Here is a 17,457-nt window from a genome sequence, read left to right as displayed (position 1 = left end):
GAGGTTTACAACGGAAATACTGCAAATTACACCTACAGCGATACTACGAAAATTCTATGGATATATCACAAAAATACTTCAAAAATAAAACTACAGTAACACTGTACTACAAAAATACTGCAGAAATACAACAGATACAACAAACATTCTTATATGGAAATACTACAGCAATTGTACAAAAATTAAAAAAAAAATACTAATGTAATATGACAAAAATACTATAATCACAAAAATACTGCAATAATACAAAATACCACAAAAATACTACAGAAAATACAACAAAGGTATTACAGAAATACTTAAAAATACTACTATAGAAATACTACTTAAAAATTACTTCAGAAATGTGACAAAAATAATACAAAAATAAAACTACAGAACTTCGACTTCCAAAATACTATAAAAAAACAAACAACTACAGTATTACTTCAAAACAACTGTAAAAAACAAATGAAGTGCTTACAACAGGGAACTAATATACTATTTTGGCCTAATTGTGGTGGTTGCAAAACCAATTTGATGAAACTAATTTATTTTAAAGGAAGTATAACATGTCTCATGCGGCCCCTGACTCCAAATAAATGCCCACCCCTGGAGTAGAACATGGAATAAGTTCAAGTAGGTATAGAAATCGTCAAATAATAGGTGGCCCCAAATCTAATTTTGCTTAGAGGCCTATGAAGGCGCGGCCAGTCCTGCTGTCAACACAGGGTGATATTCGTTTCTTTGCAGATCAGACATGCAGTTGGCGTTTCAAGAGAACCTTATGAGAAAAACAAGAAAACCATCTCATTTACTGGTAGCATATTTTGGGGGTTATTCTGACTGAAGAAAAGGCCATAAGTCATGCTAATGCTAGCAACGTTAGCTTTTATTGCTACTTCTTTTAATGGTAACTTTATATATTTAACCTTTGGATGCATAAGTGGGGTTAAAATTGGCCAGGGGGTTGTTATTCTTAAAAAAGTAAAAAATAAAATGGTCTAATATTATCAAACTCCAGGTCATGATATCATTAGTGTTTTATTCACCATTCATTTTCGACCCTACTCATGAAAGAGTGTATGTACTGGTAGGTGATGCATGAAAGGGATCAAAATATAAAGACACAATCGAAAAAAATTAAAAAACAAAAATAAATATGTACTGAACCAACCAAAATATTATTCATTCAGAAGATTTCAGGGTATTTACAAATTTGCTTTGATTTCTGTCATTGTCATGCGTTACCCTGGAACGATACCAGAAGCGTTCATAAATCCATCTGCTCTGATTTACATGCTCCATTTACACAAGAGTCTGACTAGCTGCACATCTGACATAATATTTGCTAACCGCTATCCATCAATAACAAATTTGAAACAATCCATTCATCACTTTTCCACATTAGGGTTGCGGGCGAGCCCAAGCTTGTCCCAGCTGACTTCGGGCTAGAAGTGCGGTGCACCCTGGATTGGTGTGGATGTGATTTTCTTCTTACATGTGACGGTTTGATTCCGAATAGCGAGATTTTAGCTTTAGGTCTCAAAATGAATAAATAGTTTCTAGGGTTTGTTTGCATACTATTCTGGGCATAAAAGAGATATAAGTAATGGACTTGGGAATTCACAAATGCCAAGACTGAGGTTGTTTACCATCAGTTTTATGCCAAAAGGGCAGTCCATATGGTGACTGTAAATCTACTACATTGTAGGGAGAAGTGCTTTAAATTATATTTATTTGGTTTGAAATACAATCAGGTAGTCACCGTGTCAACCAGCAAGTGGTGCTCAAGATTCCCCACCCAAAGTAGTTCCCAAAAGACGCAATCCTCCAAACATATTGTATTTTAGCTTAAAATGATATTGAATTTTGCAGTTCATTGATATGGCTAATGACTATAAAATAAAACACAAATGGAATTACATAGTTACTCAGTGACATAATTACTAATACAAGAATTAATAACAAATACTTTCTATAATATTGACTTAATTTGTGCAGTGACATATTCCAGTATGACAAAAGTCTACATCCAAACTCATTTAAAGGTGTTCATCATTTCCATTCTAAAAAAACTTCCAAGGCTAACATGGAAGACACAGAAGAAAGCTGGATTATCATAAAGATTTGCAAGCAAGCGTGCGCTGTCGACAACCAAGATGAGAAACCGCTGTGAGCAGTGGCTGAAGAGCTTTTCAATATTTGGATAACACAGATGACATCGCAATATGTCGAAAAATGATGAAACAGAAGCATACAGCATTTTCAGTTTTATTTTTCTTCACTACTGGTGAGTAATTTATTGTAGGTGGAAATGAAACATACAGCCCTTTGCTCTCTGTAGTTGTGAAATGACAAGTGGAATAGTATTTGAATGCCAAAACACGCAAAAGAGAGAGGATTTACTGTGGATTACGGAATACAGAAAACTTAGCTCTTGCAAGAAATGCTAATAAGTCTAAAAGTGTACAAGTAAAATATACTCAGGCAATGATTTGATTCCCTTACCGTTTTTCTGAAACCAATGTTCCATAGGGTGCCGGCTGGCAGCCAGCAGCCTGCGCCGGCACTTAAGTGGAGCTATTGAGGTAATTACCTGGGCAATTGTCCTCTTTTTCATTCCAAATGCCTTGAATGCTTTGCCAGAACTTCAGTAGAAGACTCGGAATCCCGCCGCCAGAGACCCAAAGAGGGAAGCCAGAACCCTGAAAGCACTTCATGGCTGCTGGGAAAGCAGTTTAGTGGTCAATCAAAAGTATGTGGAAAAATTCAAACAGCGATAAGACAAAAAACTTCCTTTATTAAATGAACAAACACCGGTTGCTATTTTTGTGTTTGTTTTGTGTCCTCAGTGACACACGTGCGCGTACCCGGTGAAGTTTCAACATCCCACTTGACTTTCTTGTCAGGTTTTCCAGAGGAAGAAAACCTGCACATGACAAGTCTCGAGTGGCGCGGCATCCTGACATCAGCACATTTAACGTCATGATTTGGAGTACGCATGCTTTCCTTCCATGTGATGGAATTTGGAAAATGTTTTGGACAAGTTCTTCACCTGGCTACCACCAGTAGGCTACAGAGTGAATTTGCTATGTTCCTACCATCCATTTTGGATGGTCTCAGGTCTGGAAAGCTAAGCAACAAAGACCTCAGTCGATTTTCCACAGCAGCTTGAACATGAGAAGATGTGAAATGCCAAAATCTAAAATGAGTTCTTCACCGTATTTCCGTTTTGTCCTACCCTTCGACCTTATGTTCTTTTTCTGACGTACGGCGTTGGTAATCATTTCATCACATAAACTCTCAACCTTATTTAAATTGATGTGGGGACAGATGTGACCTATGAACTATGCCATTAAGGAGGCATTTTTTTTTGTGAGCTTCTGTGTAAGTGCCTTTGCGGTCTTAAAATGAACAAAAGGGAACACAGACAAAATACAATTTAGTGCTCATTTTCTGTAGTCATGTAACAGCAACAGTCAAGCTTGCTGTATTAGGTTCTGACAGATACCCTAAATGAGTACAGACACTCCCCTACTTACGACCATTCGACTTACGCAAAACTGTAAAGACGAACAATTTTTTCAGGATGTGGAAAAATATCCGGTCATTGCTGTAAGTTAGATTTTGTATTGTCTGCACCTTTTTCAGGGTATAGGACAGTACTGTCGTGTTTCTTTCGCTGCGTGGCGCTGTGAGAGGTCACCCAGCAGCCACCCCGAAGAAGAAATCCGGCTTCTACTTCCTGGTTCGTGTGTAATCATAATAACGTGTACTGTATCACTAACGCGCTAAGAACTTTGACGTTTTTATTGTTTAATATCTCGCGCATCTATTCAATTTGGTTGGTGTAAAGTGTAAATAAGAGGCGAAGGAACGAAAGTGGAATAAGAAAGCTTGATGCGGTTGAGAAAATGGTCAGAACGCTTTTTTTTGGCCACTTTTTACCACAGAGTAAAACCTTTTCAAGCGCATCTCCCAAAAGTATGTTAAACCTCGCTTTATTTATCTTTATAGAGCATGTTATTTTATGAAATGTTTATTTTTTAGTACAAAGCAATACAGGTTACTTATACAATCCTTAAACATACTTATTTAAACCTTAAACATACAAAATATAGCACTGAAGCGACTTAAAAACAAATTCAACTTACGAACTCGTTCGTAGGTCGGGCAGCGTCTGTCTGACTTTGTTTTGATGATGAGCCAACAATTTATTTACAACTATGGGCTAAATAGGACTATGATCAACAAATTAGATACAATTGGTCCCATCTACAGAATCCATGAGCATAATACATTGTACAACTGCCACTGTGAATATGCACATATTATATATCGATAATATATCGTTTTTCACGTTTTGTTATCTTTTTGCACGGTTTAACTTTCTAACTTAAAAATTTTACTTACACTGGAAGGAAAAGCCCTCAAATCTTGGATATCAAAATTAAGGTAATTCATTCATTCTCAATAGCTTAGATAAGCCCACCTTATCAAGCTTGTATCCAGTTAGTGTATTGATATTTAGCTAGCCTATATCTACCTGTTGGCAAAAGCTAGCTTAGAGCCAGTTATATGTTTAAGTGTTTTAACCAGTGTGCCGTAAGCCCTTGTCTAGTGTGCTGCAGGAAATTGGTTAGTTTCATTTTTTTTAAATAAAAATAGGAATTGCTTTCCTCCAGTCATCAGCCGAGTAAGTATTACATTTATCCATATGGGTAGATTGCAGCACATTACTTTTTTGTCTTTTTATATTCTAATTATCTGCTTACATTCATTCACTACCTAATTTTGTTTGATTAAGCTGTTCGAGTATGTGCGGCAAAAAAGAAAATAAATGTAACAAATTAAAATTTGTGCATTTATTTCACAAAAAAAACTACAAAAAGTTCAAAGTAAAAAAATGTTGAACTGGAAGATGATTTTTGCTCAATTCATGTATTGAATTAATTCTCTCTCTCTCTCTCTCATATAAATTACAAGAAAAACAGGATAAAAAAATAAAGTAAAATCCAAACACTAACCAAAATGAATAACTTGTATTACGCCCTGTGCCAACATAACCTTAAATGATAAGAAAAACTCAATGTAAGCTAAGGAAAAACATGAAAGCTGTACAAACAATAAATTGAAAACATTTTAACAGAATTTTTTTAACGAGAAAAGTTTGCCTCGGCTGAAAACACTGATATATCTGGCCTATAGTTATCCATGTAACATAGAATAGCTATCTACCTTATACGAAGCAAGTTAGTGTGTTTATCCTTCAGTATATTTATTAAGCTAGACACTACATCATCCTAGCTATCTTCCTATTAATGGGTTCGCCTTGTCAGCTATTAGTGTGTCTCTTACTATTAGATTGCAATTGCTGTCCTTTTAGATATATGACCCATTTCTGTAAATCTATATAGTCGTTATCATTATACCATTGTAACATCAAAGTATAATTTGTCATTAATCCTACTTCTACTCATTAGTCGCTCATAGCTTTGGCTTTCTTTCTTTTAAGTATTGTGTTCAGTATTAGTATGTTCAGTATTGCGATCATCTCACTGAGAAGCGTAAACGATACATAACCAAATTTAAAATCAAGAACATAATGGGTCACTTGATCAGATTTTCACACATTCTTCATTTGCAAGTCAAAATAATTCAATAAGCCACGGCGACGCAGTAAAAAATATTCTTATTTTATTTCAGAAAAGTGTGCTACTTGCACAAACACACCGAGCAGTCATGTTGGGTCGATAGAAAACACGATACAAAACACAAGACAATTGTCAGAAAAGTAGCCCGCTTATCAGTCAACGCAACAACATCTAGACACACAAACCCCTTGTTGGAATTCTCATAATCGCATATGTGACTAGCGATTATAATTATACATTTAATTCTTCATTTATAATGCCGTATTTATGGTTGTTGGGCTTTGCGCTTAACCACCTTCCATTTTTTGGGATAATCTGAACAAAGGTTTGTTGGCTTTGGACGCTTACAACAATCTAAATCGGTCTTTTCAGGACAAACTTTCGACTAAAGTAGCAGCAAAAATATCCTAGTAAGATCATAGTGTCATGTAGTTTTAAAACAAACACCATTTGCCCTCATAAGAAAATAACTAAATCAACATGAAAATACAGCTATACAGAAGATGTTTTTACAAGGTTATTTGTATTGAACTAGAGCGACACCGGATTATTGTTATAAAAAGAGCCAATATATTCCCAGGCTACACTTCATCTACAATTGGTGTAAACATGCAGGGTGCATGGCTGCGCTGTGCAGGCAGCTGACTGGACGGAGACATCAGGAGCAAATGAACTGGTCCAGGTGGAAACGCCGAAGTTGTTTGTTACCGGGGCTTCGGGCTGCATCACACGTCCACTAGCTAACAGAGCAACCAAGGCACTGAGGAGGCGCGGTGACGGCCAAAGAAAAAATTCAGGAATTAAGCTAACTGGAAAGAGAACGGCATCGGTATACGTTGTGGAGCCAACTGTTGTCGGAGAAGTCATTGACAGCGCGAGCGAAAAAGACATGACGGCAACAAAATAAATTACAATACTTTTCCGCAATCCAGGGAAGTGCCCTGGGCAGTTTATTTAGTACGTTCTGGAAAGAATAGATTACAAGTACAGACGCTCCCCTACTTACGACCATTCGACTTACGATAAACGGTAGATACGAACATTTTTTTGGGATGTCCAAAAATATCCGGACATGGCTGTAAGTTAGATTTTGTATTGTGTGCACCTTTTTGGACAGTACTGTAGAGCTTCTTTCCGCCACTACCGACGTGTTGTGCTGTGAGAGGTCACCCAGCATCAACCCCAAAGAAGAAATCCAGCTTCTACTTCCTAGTTCGTGTGTAAAAAGTCTATACTGTCTCTACTATTTCTATACTATCTCCAGCTCGCTAAGAGCTTTGACATTTTTATTGTTTAATATCTTGTGCATCCATTCAATATGGTTGGTGTAAATTGTAAAGAAGAGGCTAGACATTTCTTTTGAAACAATAGTGGAATAAGAAAGCTTGATGCGGTTGAGAAAATTGTTGGATCGCTTTTTTTCGGCCACTCTAACACGGAAGGGGACCCATTGAAGCTTATCTTCTAAAAGTAAGTTACACTTAACTTTACTTATCTTTATAGAGCATATTATTTTAAAAACAAAACAGGTAACTTATACAAGCCTTAAACATACATATATAAACCATACACATACAAAATATAGCACTGAAGCAACTGACGAACGATCTCCCGGAACCTATCTCTTTTCGTAAGTAGGGCAGCGTCTGTATCTGATATTAAAATGCAAAGCCTGAAAGGCAGGTGCAATTGGCACCGTATTGTGTAACTACGAGGACAGAGTGCAGGCAAAATGAGAGGCGAGTGGTGAATGGGGAGGGCAACAGATTCTTTCTGTTCAAGTAAACATTTTGGAAATGTAAAAAAGAAAAAGGAAGAAGAAATAGCCTCCTCTAAGCAAAGGTTTTTTGTTTCAGGGGATTTTAGGGCTAACCTGGGGCCAAGCACACAAATGGCTCATGCCATGTCAGCCACCACAAAACTCAATCCAGACAAGCATTTGCTTGTATCTGGTTCATTCTAGCTTTGTATCCGACTGTAATGAATAAGTAAAACATGTGCTTGCTAGTTTGCCCAAATTGAATTTGGGTACATTTTAGTTACATAAAGCAAGAAACCCTCTTGTGAATGTCAGCGCTGAAGACTTATACATGTTGCTACTACAAATGAGTCTGTTAAAATCATTGGATGTGCAATTAACACTCACAGTGACTTTTAGTAAATCTGGTAAAGCAGATAATGATAACGGCAAGGGCAGACTGTGAGACGTGTCACAAAGGTGCTTTGCAAAATACCCCACAAAACTCTCATCATCTCCCTGTCCAACCAGAAGTGCCCGAGTCAGGGCTCCCTCGGTCGCAGGCAAAGGTCTGTTCTGAAAGATGAAAGTTCACCAACTTCATTGTCAGGTTTGAACATTCTAAATGAATCACATTCATGGAGACGTGGAGCATTAGGAACACCCTGAAAAGAATTAAAGTACGTGAGGGGACACGCCGATTGATGTATAAATATACAACAGAATAAAAGTCTTGAAAAAAATTCAATGGAAGCACAATTGAAACCACATACTGCTTTTCGCTCTTGGGCTTGAAGCTCATTAAGTGGTGGAGCTGCCCCGCCGTTCTAGATATCTGCTCCATTGGGGAGAAAAAAAATCCTTTTTAAAAATCCAAAAATGATACAAATGTTACAAAGCCTAAATATGGGAAAATGACTCACACTTGTGTCTGTCGCACAAAGTCTGCAAACTGTTGATCCCTGGAACACAGCTCGATGATCCTCAGACGTTCTTGGATCTCCTGTCAGAGGTTACTAGTTAGCCATACAACTCCGGAAAAGGAACCAACAGAATGCTCGGACGTTTACTGCAAAGTCTAAGGGACAATTATTGATATTTTGTGCTCAAAATGGTGTAATTTGTGTTAGGTGGATTAATGAGAAAAAAAAATACAGAACACTTGATGGATTTGATAACTTTGGAGATTATCAAATGTGGAGTAAAAATGTCAAAAGTACCCATCAGACATTGGGCGCATGTTTTGTAAATTTCCAAAACGCATGTATCGAAATACTTTAAAAGTAGTCAGATATTCTTTGAACAACCTCTACAAAGTGTAGGGCTGCTGTACTTTCTACATTACAATGTTCCCGTACATTACAGTTTTGATTAGGATTTGAAGAACAATTGAGGTCAATTTTCTTTTGCATTGTTGTTGAAACTGAATTTTCTGCGTCTCTCTCTGTGTCTGACAGTGTCTCTCTGTCCGAGTCTCTTGTTTTCTTTCTCTGCGTGTCTCTCCGTGTGTGTCCCTCTCTCTGTGTGTCTTTATCTCTTTCTGTCTCTATCTCTTTCTCTCTCACTCTCATTGAGTCCCTCTCTGTCTCTCTCTCTCTCTCTCTGTCTTTCTCTATTGCTCTCTCTCTCTCTCTCTTTCTGTGTGTCACTCTCTCCATCTTTCTCTCTGTGTGTCCCTCTCTCTGTGTGTCTTTATCTCTTTCTGTCTCTATCTCTCTTTCTCTCTCTCACTCTCATTGTGTCCCTCTTTATGTGTCTCTCTCTCTCTGTGTCTCTCTTGCTCTCTATGTGTCTCTCTGCCTCTCTTTCGCTCTCCCAAACACACATGCACAAATATAGTAAGTCCGCTAATTTAAGAAAAAAAAAAGGGTGCGTCACTATTTCGCCGATTTTCACTTTTCGCAAGTGGATCTGGTCCCAATTAACCGCGAAAATCAAGGAATCTCTGTAGAAATTTATCCAACAAATAGTTCTGTTTGGAAGAATGAGTATTTTTAGAGAACAGCAGTAAGAAGATTACTTCTTTGAGTTCTTTGTTAAAATCGAAGTACATTAGGGTTCAGCATGAAAGTCTATCTTCGAGAATGACCATGTACACAAAGGTGACTAACATGTTTTACTTGTATCTAGGACACTTGGACTTGCAGTGTAAATCCGGCCTATAAGTTAAAAGACGTGACGATATCAAATAAAATAACAAACATTAAATGTGAGACAAATGTCGCAAAGCATCACAGTGCCTGAAGCCCAAAACACAAATATGTCGTACTTCTTTGGTGAGCGCCATGTTCTGGTAGATGTGTCGGACCTCCTCGCTACTCAGCTCATTGGACGTGACGGTAGGGCTGCTGTACTGAGGGCGGTCGTCGTCATAGCGACGGTAATATTGCGTGGTGACCGCGTCGCTCTCAAACATGGGATTGAACTTTGTGGCACGTTCCAGAGTTGGAACGCTGTCACCTCGTCTGCAATACATAGGTTTCATGAAAAAAGTTACTTTTTGACACTAACCGTTTTAAACAGCTTCGTACAAGAAACTTTGAGCTAAATCATTTATTAACTTGCCATTAATTTGAAAGTGCGCCTTGTATACTGACTAATACAGTAGATAACCTACAGTACTTATACAGTAGGTATACGTAACAAGGTCATAGGGTACAACCATATTTAACCCTTGTGGTATCATAAAATATATATATAAACGCATCACACAAATTTTACAAAATTGTAGTCATATTTCAAGTGCGATAGCAAAGTTATTTTTGAACATTTTTTTAACCCTTACTCAAAATATTCAGTGGCATCAAAATAAAGCAATTGATACACACGTAATATATTTTTTTTTTACTTTTTTGCTGCTTAAAGACAATAAAAACAGTATGGTGCTGTAACTATGTTGGATATCTATGTATAAAACAAAATTGAATTGAAAAATATCCAATCACACACTTAAAGCCTTGAAAAGATTAAAGGGTTATAACAACAGATTATTTTTTTTATTCATGCCCATTTTCGGTAATGGCTGTTTTTGTCTTATAAAACCCCTAAACATACATTGATCTACAATAACTTCAAATGTTCTGAGGTGCGATAAGTCATTTCTGAATATTTGTTTGCTTTCACTGACTCAAAATCTTCAGTGGCGTCAAAACTACATATAGTTTTCATTTTTTAAATTTGCATATTTGACCCTATAAGGACACTAAAAGTAGTACTGTGCTTTGACTAAAACAAGCTATGCTGCATACATACAATATATATATATATATATATATATATATATATATATATATATATATATATATATATACATATATATATATATATGTGTGTGTGTGTGTAAAACATGAATTGGAAAATTTCATATCACACAACGAGAGCACTGAAAAGGTAAATGAGTTATGGCTATTTTTTGGCAATTTTTTGTGTATAATACCCCTAAACATACATTACTCAACAATAATTGTAAATGTTTTGAGGTGCGGTAACTAAGTCATCTCTGTTTTTTTTTCTTTTTTTATTCCAACCACTCAAAATGTTCAGTGGCATCAGAGCTATCTACACAACGTCTCTTTTTTTCCAGTTTTGCCGCAAGAGGTATTGATGTAGAAAAGTTGGTCACTGTTATTGTGTACTCTTCCAGCGCTTCAGTGAGTCCCATCACCACACGCATTCCTTCATTGTGTTTGGGCGTGCTACCTGGAGGCATACTGGTATAGACCTCAAGCTTCAATGCGTAGGAAGTTCGGGCGTCACAGAACTTTACCATACTTTGTGGGCTTTGACATTGATATACTGTTTGAAGTTGCAGGGTCCCTAAAGGCAGTTAGCTGCTCATCCACGCACCTGTCACGTCCCAGGTTGAACATTTTGTGCAAGCGGAGATTCTGGCTTCTCCTCAAATCTGATATCAGCAACATTTTGTTCACATGGTGCCCGTTGTGGTCTTATTGAAACGGATCATTCGGTTGAACCATAAACCTCCAATGAGTGATTGCGTCGGGGAATTTACGACACCCAGTCTTGGCGCCCCGGAAGCTAGTTCTCCATGTCTGGACCGGTACATTACAGCCAGGATCAGCACCCTAGTATGGGCCCACAGGAGAGACCAAGTTTTCATCATTCAGTCTTTGGGGGTTTGTCATTTCGACTATTTTGGCGAATTTGGCTCCTTAACAACAAACAAAACAAATGTCTCCGGGAGGCTAATCCTGGCTACCGCTTCACCATAGGGCCAGGCGTGCGAACTCGTGCAGGGATGTAATGTCCAGACACTGTGCTAGTGGGATGCTACATCATTTGTATATTTTTTGAGCTCCAAACCATATATATTCCGCCCCATGGATTCTGGTCCTGCCTGACCACATCATTTGAGGCTTCCTCCTCTTCTTCTCAATTGGAGCTGTCCTCCTCAATGTTGTTGACAGCATCAGGCTGATAATCGGGCGAAAACTCCCCCAACAACTCATGTTCTGACGTTTTCAGCAATCATGTTCGGTGTCAGTTGTCAAAATTACTCAAAGGCTTTCTTTTTTAGTAAAAACTTAGCCATTTCTGCATTCTCTAAGGGGCCAACTCACTTCACTTGGTCAAATACCTCAAGTACCACCACACCCCCACTTTGACCAATCGCAGATTACTAAACTCAATTTTGAGGTGAAGCAATCACATTTGATAGTCACAAATGTAACTCATTCATGTTTCGAAATCTGAGGAAATCTCTACGCAGAACATCTGTTCACCAGCGTGCTTATTGCGTTAACATACACAATTCAAAAGATAAGACTTAGTTTCTTCTTAAAGAACTCTGCCATTTATGTCTGGAGGTCTTCACCAAGCTCTACTAACATTCAGACCAGAAAATGTTGTAAAAGTATGCATTGTTTTGAAGCCTTTGGTTCTACCTAGTGGTAAGGGGTGTAAATTCTCCCAAAACAAAAATTTGGCAATGCACATCTGTACAAGCGTAAATAAAGCAGTTGATGTGGTAATTGAACAAAATACATTTTTGCAGATTAGGCGTACTACGCATTGAATGATCTTAAATAGGATGGGTGTCTATGGTACAAACATGTAGATCAGGGGTCGGGAACCTATGGCTCGCGAGCCATATATGGCTCTTTCTATGAGTATCTGTGGCTCAGAGACAAATTTGATTGCATGGAAAATTTCTCCAGCTTGTTCAAAATTTGAAACGTCTATCCAATTCAGGTCCACGTAAGGCCAAACCAAAGCTAGTTAGCATTAGATTTCTTCGCAGTATATATAGGGCACGTTTTCACTACAATTTACAGTCAAGGTGTCACACAAAAAAAGGGGGGAAAAAAACTCGTTTTGGCTGTACAACGCTAAAGAATCCTTTATATAAAAGTTCACTATATAATCTGTGTTCAGTGTTCAGATACCTTATGATGAATCCACAGAACTGTAAATACGCCAAAACACCGGAAGAGAACTTAGTCATTTAATTGGGTGAATGGGAGGGATGGGTGGAGCTATGCAAAATGTGCAAGCACTCCCTCCCATCTCTCGCCCTACGCCGTCTGCGCCAAAAGTGAGCTCATCAGGCTCCCTATTTGCAGAATGTTGTGACGTTTTTACACAATAACTGCTTGCATCTGGTTTTGAAACCAATATGTATGAAAAAAAAGGGTAAAAAGGAGTTTAACCGATCTTGAGTAATTGCAAGAAAGAGACAAGTTTAAAGTGGTATGTTTGTTGATTTTGGGACAGGGGCTCTGGCATTATTCTCTTTTCATAATTTTTATCAAATCATCAAAAATAAATGTGCTGAAGACTATGCTTTTGTCTGGGCCGTGGGTTTAGCAATTTAGTAAATTTGTCTCATAATATATGGTGTGGCTCCTTCCCAAAATAAAATTAATATTATTTGCTTTTATGGCTCTTTGAGTCAAAAAGGTTCCCGACCCCTGATGTAGATGATGTGCATTTCAGTACTAAAATAATTGTCTAATTTCTGCAATACCTTAGAATGGTCAGCAGGAATCATTTTGAAATCGAGGACATTATAGACCCCCATTGAAATGTAGTATTTTTTTAATATGCTTTGTCTTTGACTTAAAGTTAAAATATTTTATAATAACAAAAAATGTAAACAATGTGCATGTAGCATGTTAAGCAAAGATTGTGCAAATATTGATCAGTCGATAAACTTTGCTGACCTAAATCACAAAACATTGTATGCAACGGGAATTGAACCCGAGTAGTGGCGGTGAGGGCCAACATTTTATTACTAGACCATCAGTGCTACATATCACATATAAAGAGGTATGAGGAACTATTGTTTCCCACAGTGCCTGAAACCATCATTTGTATAATGCATTCTGACAAGTTTAACAGTCTCTCCACTTCACCAACGAATTTTAGAGAATGGGGTGAACAAAAAGTCTTTCAACAAAATACTATATAAGCTCTTTTACACACATATACCTAATAAACCGCATTGTTATTGAAGCACAATGAAAAAGTGGAAAGACTGTTTAACCTATCCAAATGCACTTTGCAAATTAGTGTTTCTGGCACCATGCCCAAAAAAGTGTGATAATGAGACATGGTAAACTCCTTTTTGTATGTCATCTGTACAATGGTTAGTCGAGTGGTAGAGTGTCATCACCCTCGCCACTATTCCTCGGGATTGATTCCCGATAAATGCAATGTTTAGCGATTTAGTTCAGCAACCTTCAAAGATGAATTGATCTATACATCAATATATTACATAACTGTAGAATGGGTCCAAGAGTTAAACACGAATACACATAGTAGCTGAACGATAGTCTCAATTTTGTGCGCCTTATTGTCCGGTGCACCTTACGTATGAAAATATATGACAAAAGACTATTTTTTTGGTGCTAAAAATTGGATAGCTAAACAACCATTTTTGCCAAATTGACAAATCATCAAAACTACAATACAAAAAAAAGACATTTCCGGGGAAAGCTATTGTCAATTCATATGACATAGCACTTTTGTCTACCCATGACCAGTATAAAACAGCCTGCCAGTATACCTATATAGACCAATTTAAAACAAATTCTATTTGAAGACAACTTATTTCCAGGATTTTACTGCGTGACAGTTTCTTGGGATGAAGTGAGATCGTCTAAGTTTCTTGCGGAATACCTCGCGTCATCATGGTCGTGTAATCCCTTAAGACAAAACAAACCGCAGTGCGACCAATGTGCTAACCTCGACGGGTCCTCCATGTCTTCGGCGTCATATTGCTCGCGCAGAGTTCTGGCCAAGAAGAAGATGATTCCTGCCGCCACCACGAGGAAACCCACAACTGAGGCGATGGCAATGCCGACAACCAGCGGCTCAGAGACGTACTCTTCACAGTGTTCGCCACGATACCACCAGTTCTCGCCTACTCGACACCTGCGGTTGTTCAACAGAACATATTTACACCAATTATCCATGAAAACACTGTTTTATAATTCTTAAGATCAGTCTTTCTCAGGATTTATGAGCCAAAGCACACTTTTTCCATTGAAAGCTGCTGCATGGAATCTTTGTTACCCTCTGCCGCCATCACCGGGCTTAAAGTTATGATCGCAGCCTCCATCAGTTCATTTCTCAAGTATGTGCATTTCTTAGAAGCTGTCAAATAAACTATTTGTTCTTTTATCCTTTTGGGGGTTGGACTGTATTTGAATCAGCCTTTTTTTACGGTTACCATTTTCATGCTACACTAACTAAAAAAAACAACAACTGGGGACGAGCATGAAATCACTACCCCCAGCCCCCCTTTTCTGTTCCTTATTGTGTTGCGCGTCAAGAACAGCATTGCTAAAAGTAAGATTCAAGTGCATAGGCATAGGGCAAAAATTATAAAAGAGGTATTGTTGACACCTACAGAAATATTCTACTTTCAAATTGTTAAGGACACCTCAAATGATGCAACCCCACCTTAAAAAAAGTCTCAAGGCAGACTGTCTATGTTTGAAAATTAATTCCTGCCACCAGTTATATTTATTTATGTTTTTATATTTTTAGCTTAAATTATTACATTGTCTAAATTGAATGTATAAAGTTGATTTTATCAATTGTGATCGCAGTGGCTGAAGAGATAATGCAGGTTATTTATTTTGATTAATAATTTTGCTGTTATTTAGGATTTGACTGTATTTTCAACCCGTTTTACTATTTTTCTATTTTGTTTTTGGAGAAAAAAAAACAACACAAATAAAACTAAAATGAGCAGAAAATTATCAGTGGAACAAAACAATTGTTTTTCTTTCATTTTTGTAGTAAAATAAAGAAACAATTTTTGTAAATCAAAATGATGTGCAAAACTTTGTTTTTTTTTCATATGATGATTTTTTGCATCGCAATCTTAAACAGCATCATCAAACTAAATTAGTTATTTAATATATTGCCCTGTTTCTCTAATGAGCAGATAATTAGAGTATGAAAAGAATAAAACAGTTATCTACTTCCATCTACTGTTATTGATGAATGTTAGTGGTCAGCAACCTTATTTTTTGCTATACCGTAGTTTAATTGTGTATACCATGATATCCTGGCTATAAGTAGCATTTTTTTACATAGTTTGGCTGTGGGTGTGACTGATCTGTGAAGTTATTACATTATTTTGAGTTTTACATTTTTAGTACCGGTAGGGATGGGTGCCACCAGGCAGTACTTGCCCAAAACACACCACACGAAGTGGTGCCCCTACGACACTAGTGGTTAAAGGATCCGTCCACCCGCCACTGTATATCACTTCACATGTTATTTTTACAGTAAACCACAAGAGGGGGCTGTAGGCCCCTGTTGATAATTTCAACCTTGACTGCGACGTAGAAGTGGAAGGAGGACGCTTTTGTCTACTTCCAAAGTGAGGGGAGTTGTTTACCGGTAAAAGTGATGAATTTTTCATTGGGTTTAGTGATTTGGAGTGAAGCTGATAGTTTCGTTAGCATGCTTTTATTTATCTAAATAACTCTTAATGTTACATCATTAAGATATGCACAGACGTGTAAGTTAGTATACCATGTTCTCTATTCTATTCTTATTTTAAATGACCTTTCAAGATGACCTGTATGTTTTTGTGTTGGATTTGATCAAGTAAATGTCCCCCAAAAATGCGACTTACATTTGTTTTTTTCCGTCTGAATTGTGATTTTTTTTAGCTTGTGCGACTTATACTTTGGTGAGACTTATAATGCAGAAAATACGATACACGTACTCTTTTCACCCAAAAAAACGTAAACTTTGGGTGCGTGTTATACACAGTTTTACAGGAGTACATCACTGTAATCGAGCAATGATTGAGCAGTTAACAAATATCCCTGATCTCATTTAGTAAGGATCGGATGCAACAGGAATCGAACCTGGATATGGAGGTTAGTGCCGAACACTTACCACTAAATCACTAGGATTGCAAATGACAATTGAAAAAGCCTTAGACTTCATCTCACCATCACATTATTTTAGTTAAGGTACCACGTTGTACAACGTTACAACAGAAAATGGGAACGTGTTTATCGTGGTACCTTGAGTAAAAATAGTGTGATAATGAGATGAATTTAAATGCCTTTTCCTATGTCGTCTAGACTTAAAGCGTTGCAGTGAATTTTGGCCGGGCCGTGAGACTTTAGTCAGACAATAAACCAGTCAGTGGTACAGAAAAGGCTGCGGACCACGAATTTACTCGAGTGAAGACTGGAAGAACGCAAAGATGCTGAACAACGGCATGCTTTTTTGCAAAGACAAAACTGGGCAATTTCCTGCGGCCCACTGGACAAGATCTCATGGCACACTAGTGTGTCATGGCACACTGGTTGAAAAACATTGTTTGAAATAACGCTATTATATAATTAAACAAGTCTGACCTGCAAATGGCACCTTTGCCAGCAATGATGTCACATTTGCCGTCATTGAGGCAGAAGTCTTCCTGCACGTCGCAGATGCTCTGACAGGGCAGGCCGTCCACGCTCAAGTAGCCAGCATCGCAAACGCACTCAGCCTCACCGGACCAGCGGTTGACCATACATTGTGAGAAGGCGTTACACGCCTGGAACTTACATGGATCCGCTTTATCTCCTAGACCATAAAAACACA

At 37.8% G+C, this 17,457-nt stretch overlaps 1 protein-coding gene and 1 long non-coding RNA gene across 2 annotated transcripts in view; one reads left to right on the top strand and one right to left on the bottom strand.

Moving 5' to 3' along the window:
• Positions 1 to 1,933: 1,933 nt before the first annotated feature.
• Positions 1,934 to 4,415, top strand: LOC148369402 (uncharacterized). The gene is made up of 3 exons (XR_015850009.1): positions 1,934 to 2,272; positions 2,629 to 2,737; positions 2,835 to 4,415. It is a non-coding gene; the product is annotated as an uncharacterized LOC148369402 (long non-coding RNA).
• A 1,247-nt stretch (positions 4,416 to 5,662) lies between these two features.
• The window catches only part of LOC148369401 (interphotoreceptor matrix proteoglycan 2-like), a 32,060-nt gene continuing 20,265 nt past the window's right edge, over positions 5,663 to 17,457 (bottom strand). The window contains exons 17-22 of the mRNA XM_088331399.1: positions 17,229 to 17,439; positions 14,581 to 14,769; positions 9,644 to 9,839; positions 8,298 to 8,377; positions 8,148 to 8,209; positions 5,663 to 8,039 (exon numbers count right to left, since the gene is read on the bottom strand). Of these exons, the coding sequence (XP_088187525.1) occupies positions 8,176 to 8,209; positions 8,298 to 8,377; positions 9,644 to 9,839; positions 14,581 to 14,769; positions 17,229 to 17,439 (710 nt within the window). The 3' untranslated portion in view covers positions 5,663 to 8,039; positions 8,148 to 8,175. The remainder of the gene's footprint in view (positions 8,040 to 8,147; positions 8,210 to 8,297; positions 8,378 to 9,643; positions 9,840 to 14,580; positions 14,770 to 17,228; positions 17,440 to 17,457) is intronic.

Source organism: Urocampus carinirostris, chromosome 3 (genome assembly GCF_059441175.1).
Source record: "Urocampus carinirostris isolate Australia breed hairy pipefish chromosome 3, RoL_Ucar_1.0, whole genome shotgun sequence".
In the NCBI taxonomy this organism is placed as follows: Eukaryota; Metazoa; Chordata; class Actinopteri; order Syngnathiformes; family Syngnathidae; genus Urocampus; species Urocampus carinirostris.
This window is presented reverse-complemented; position numbering and strand designations above follow the sequence as displayed.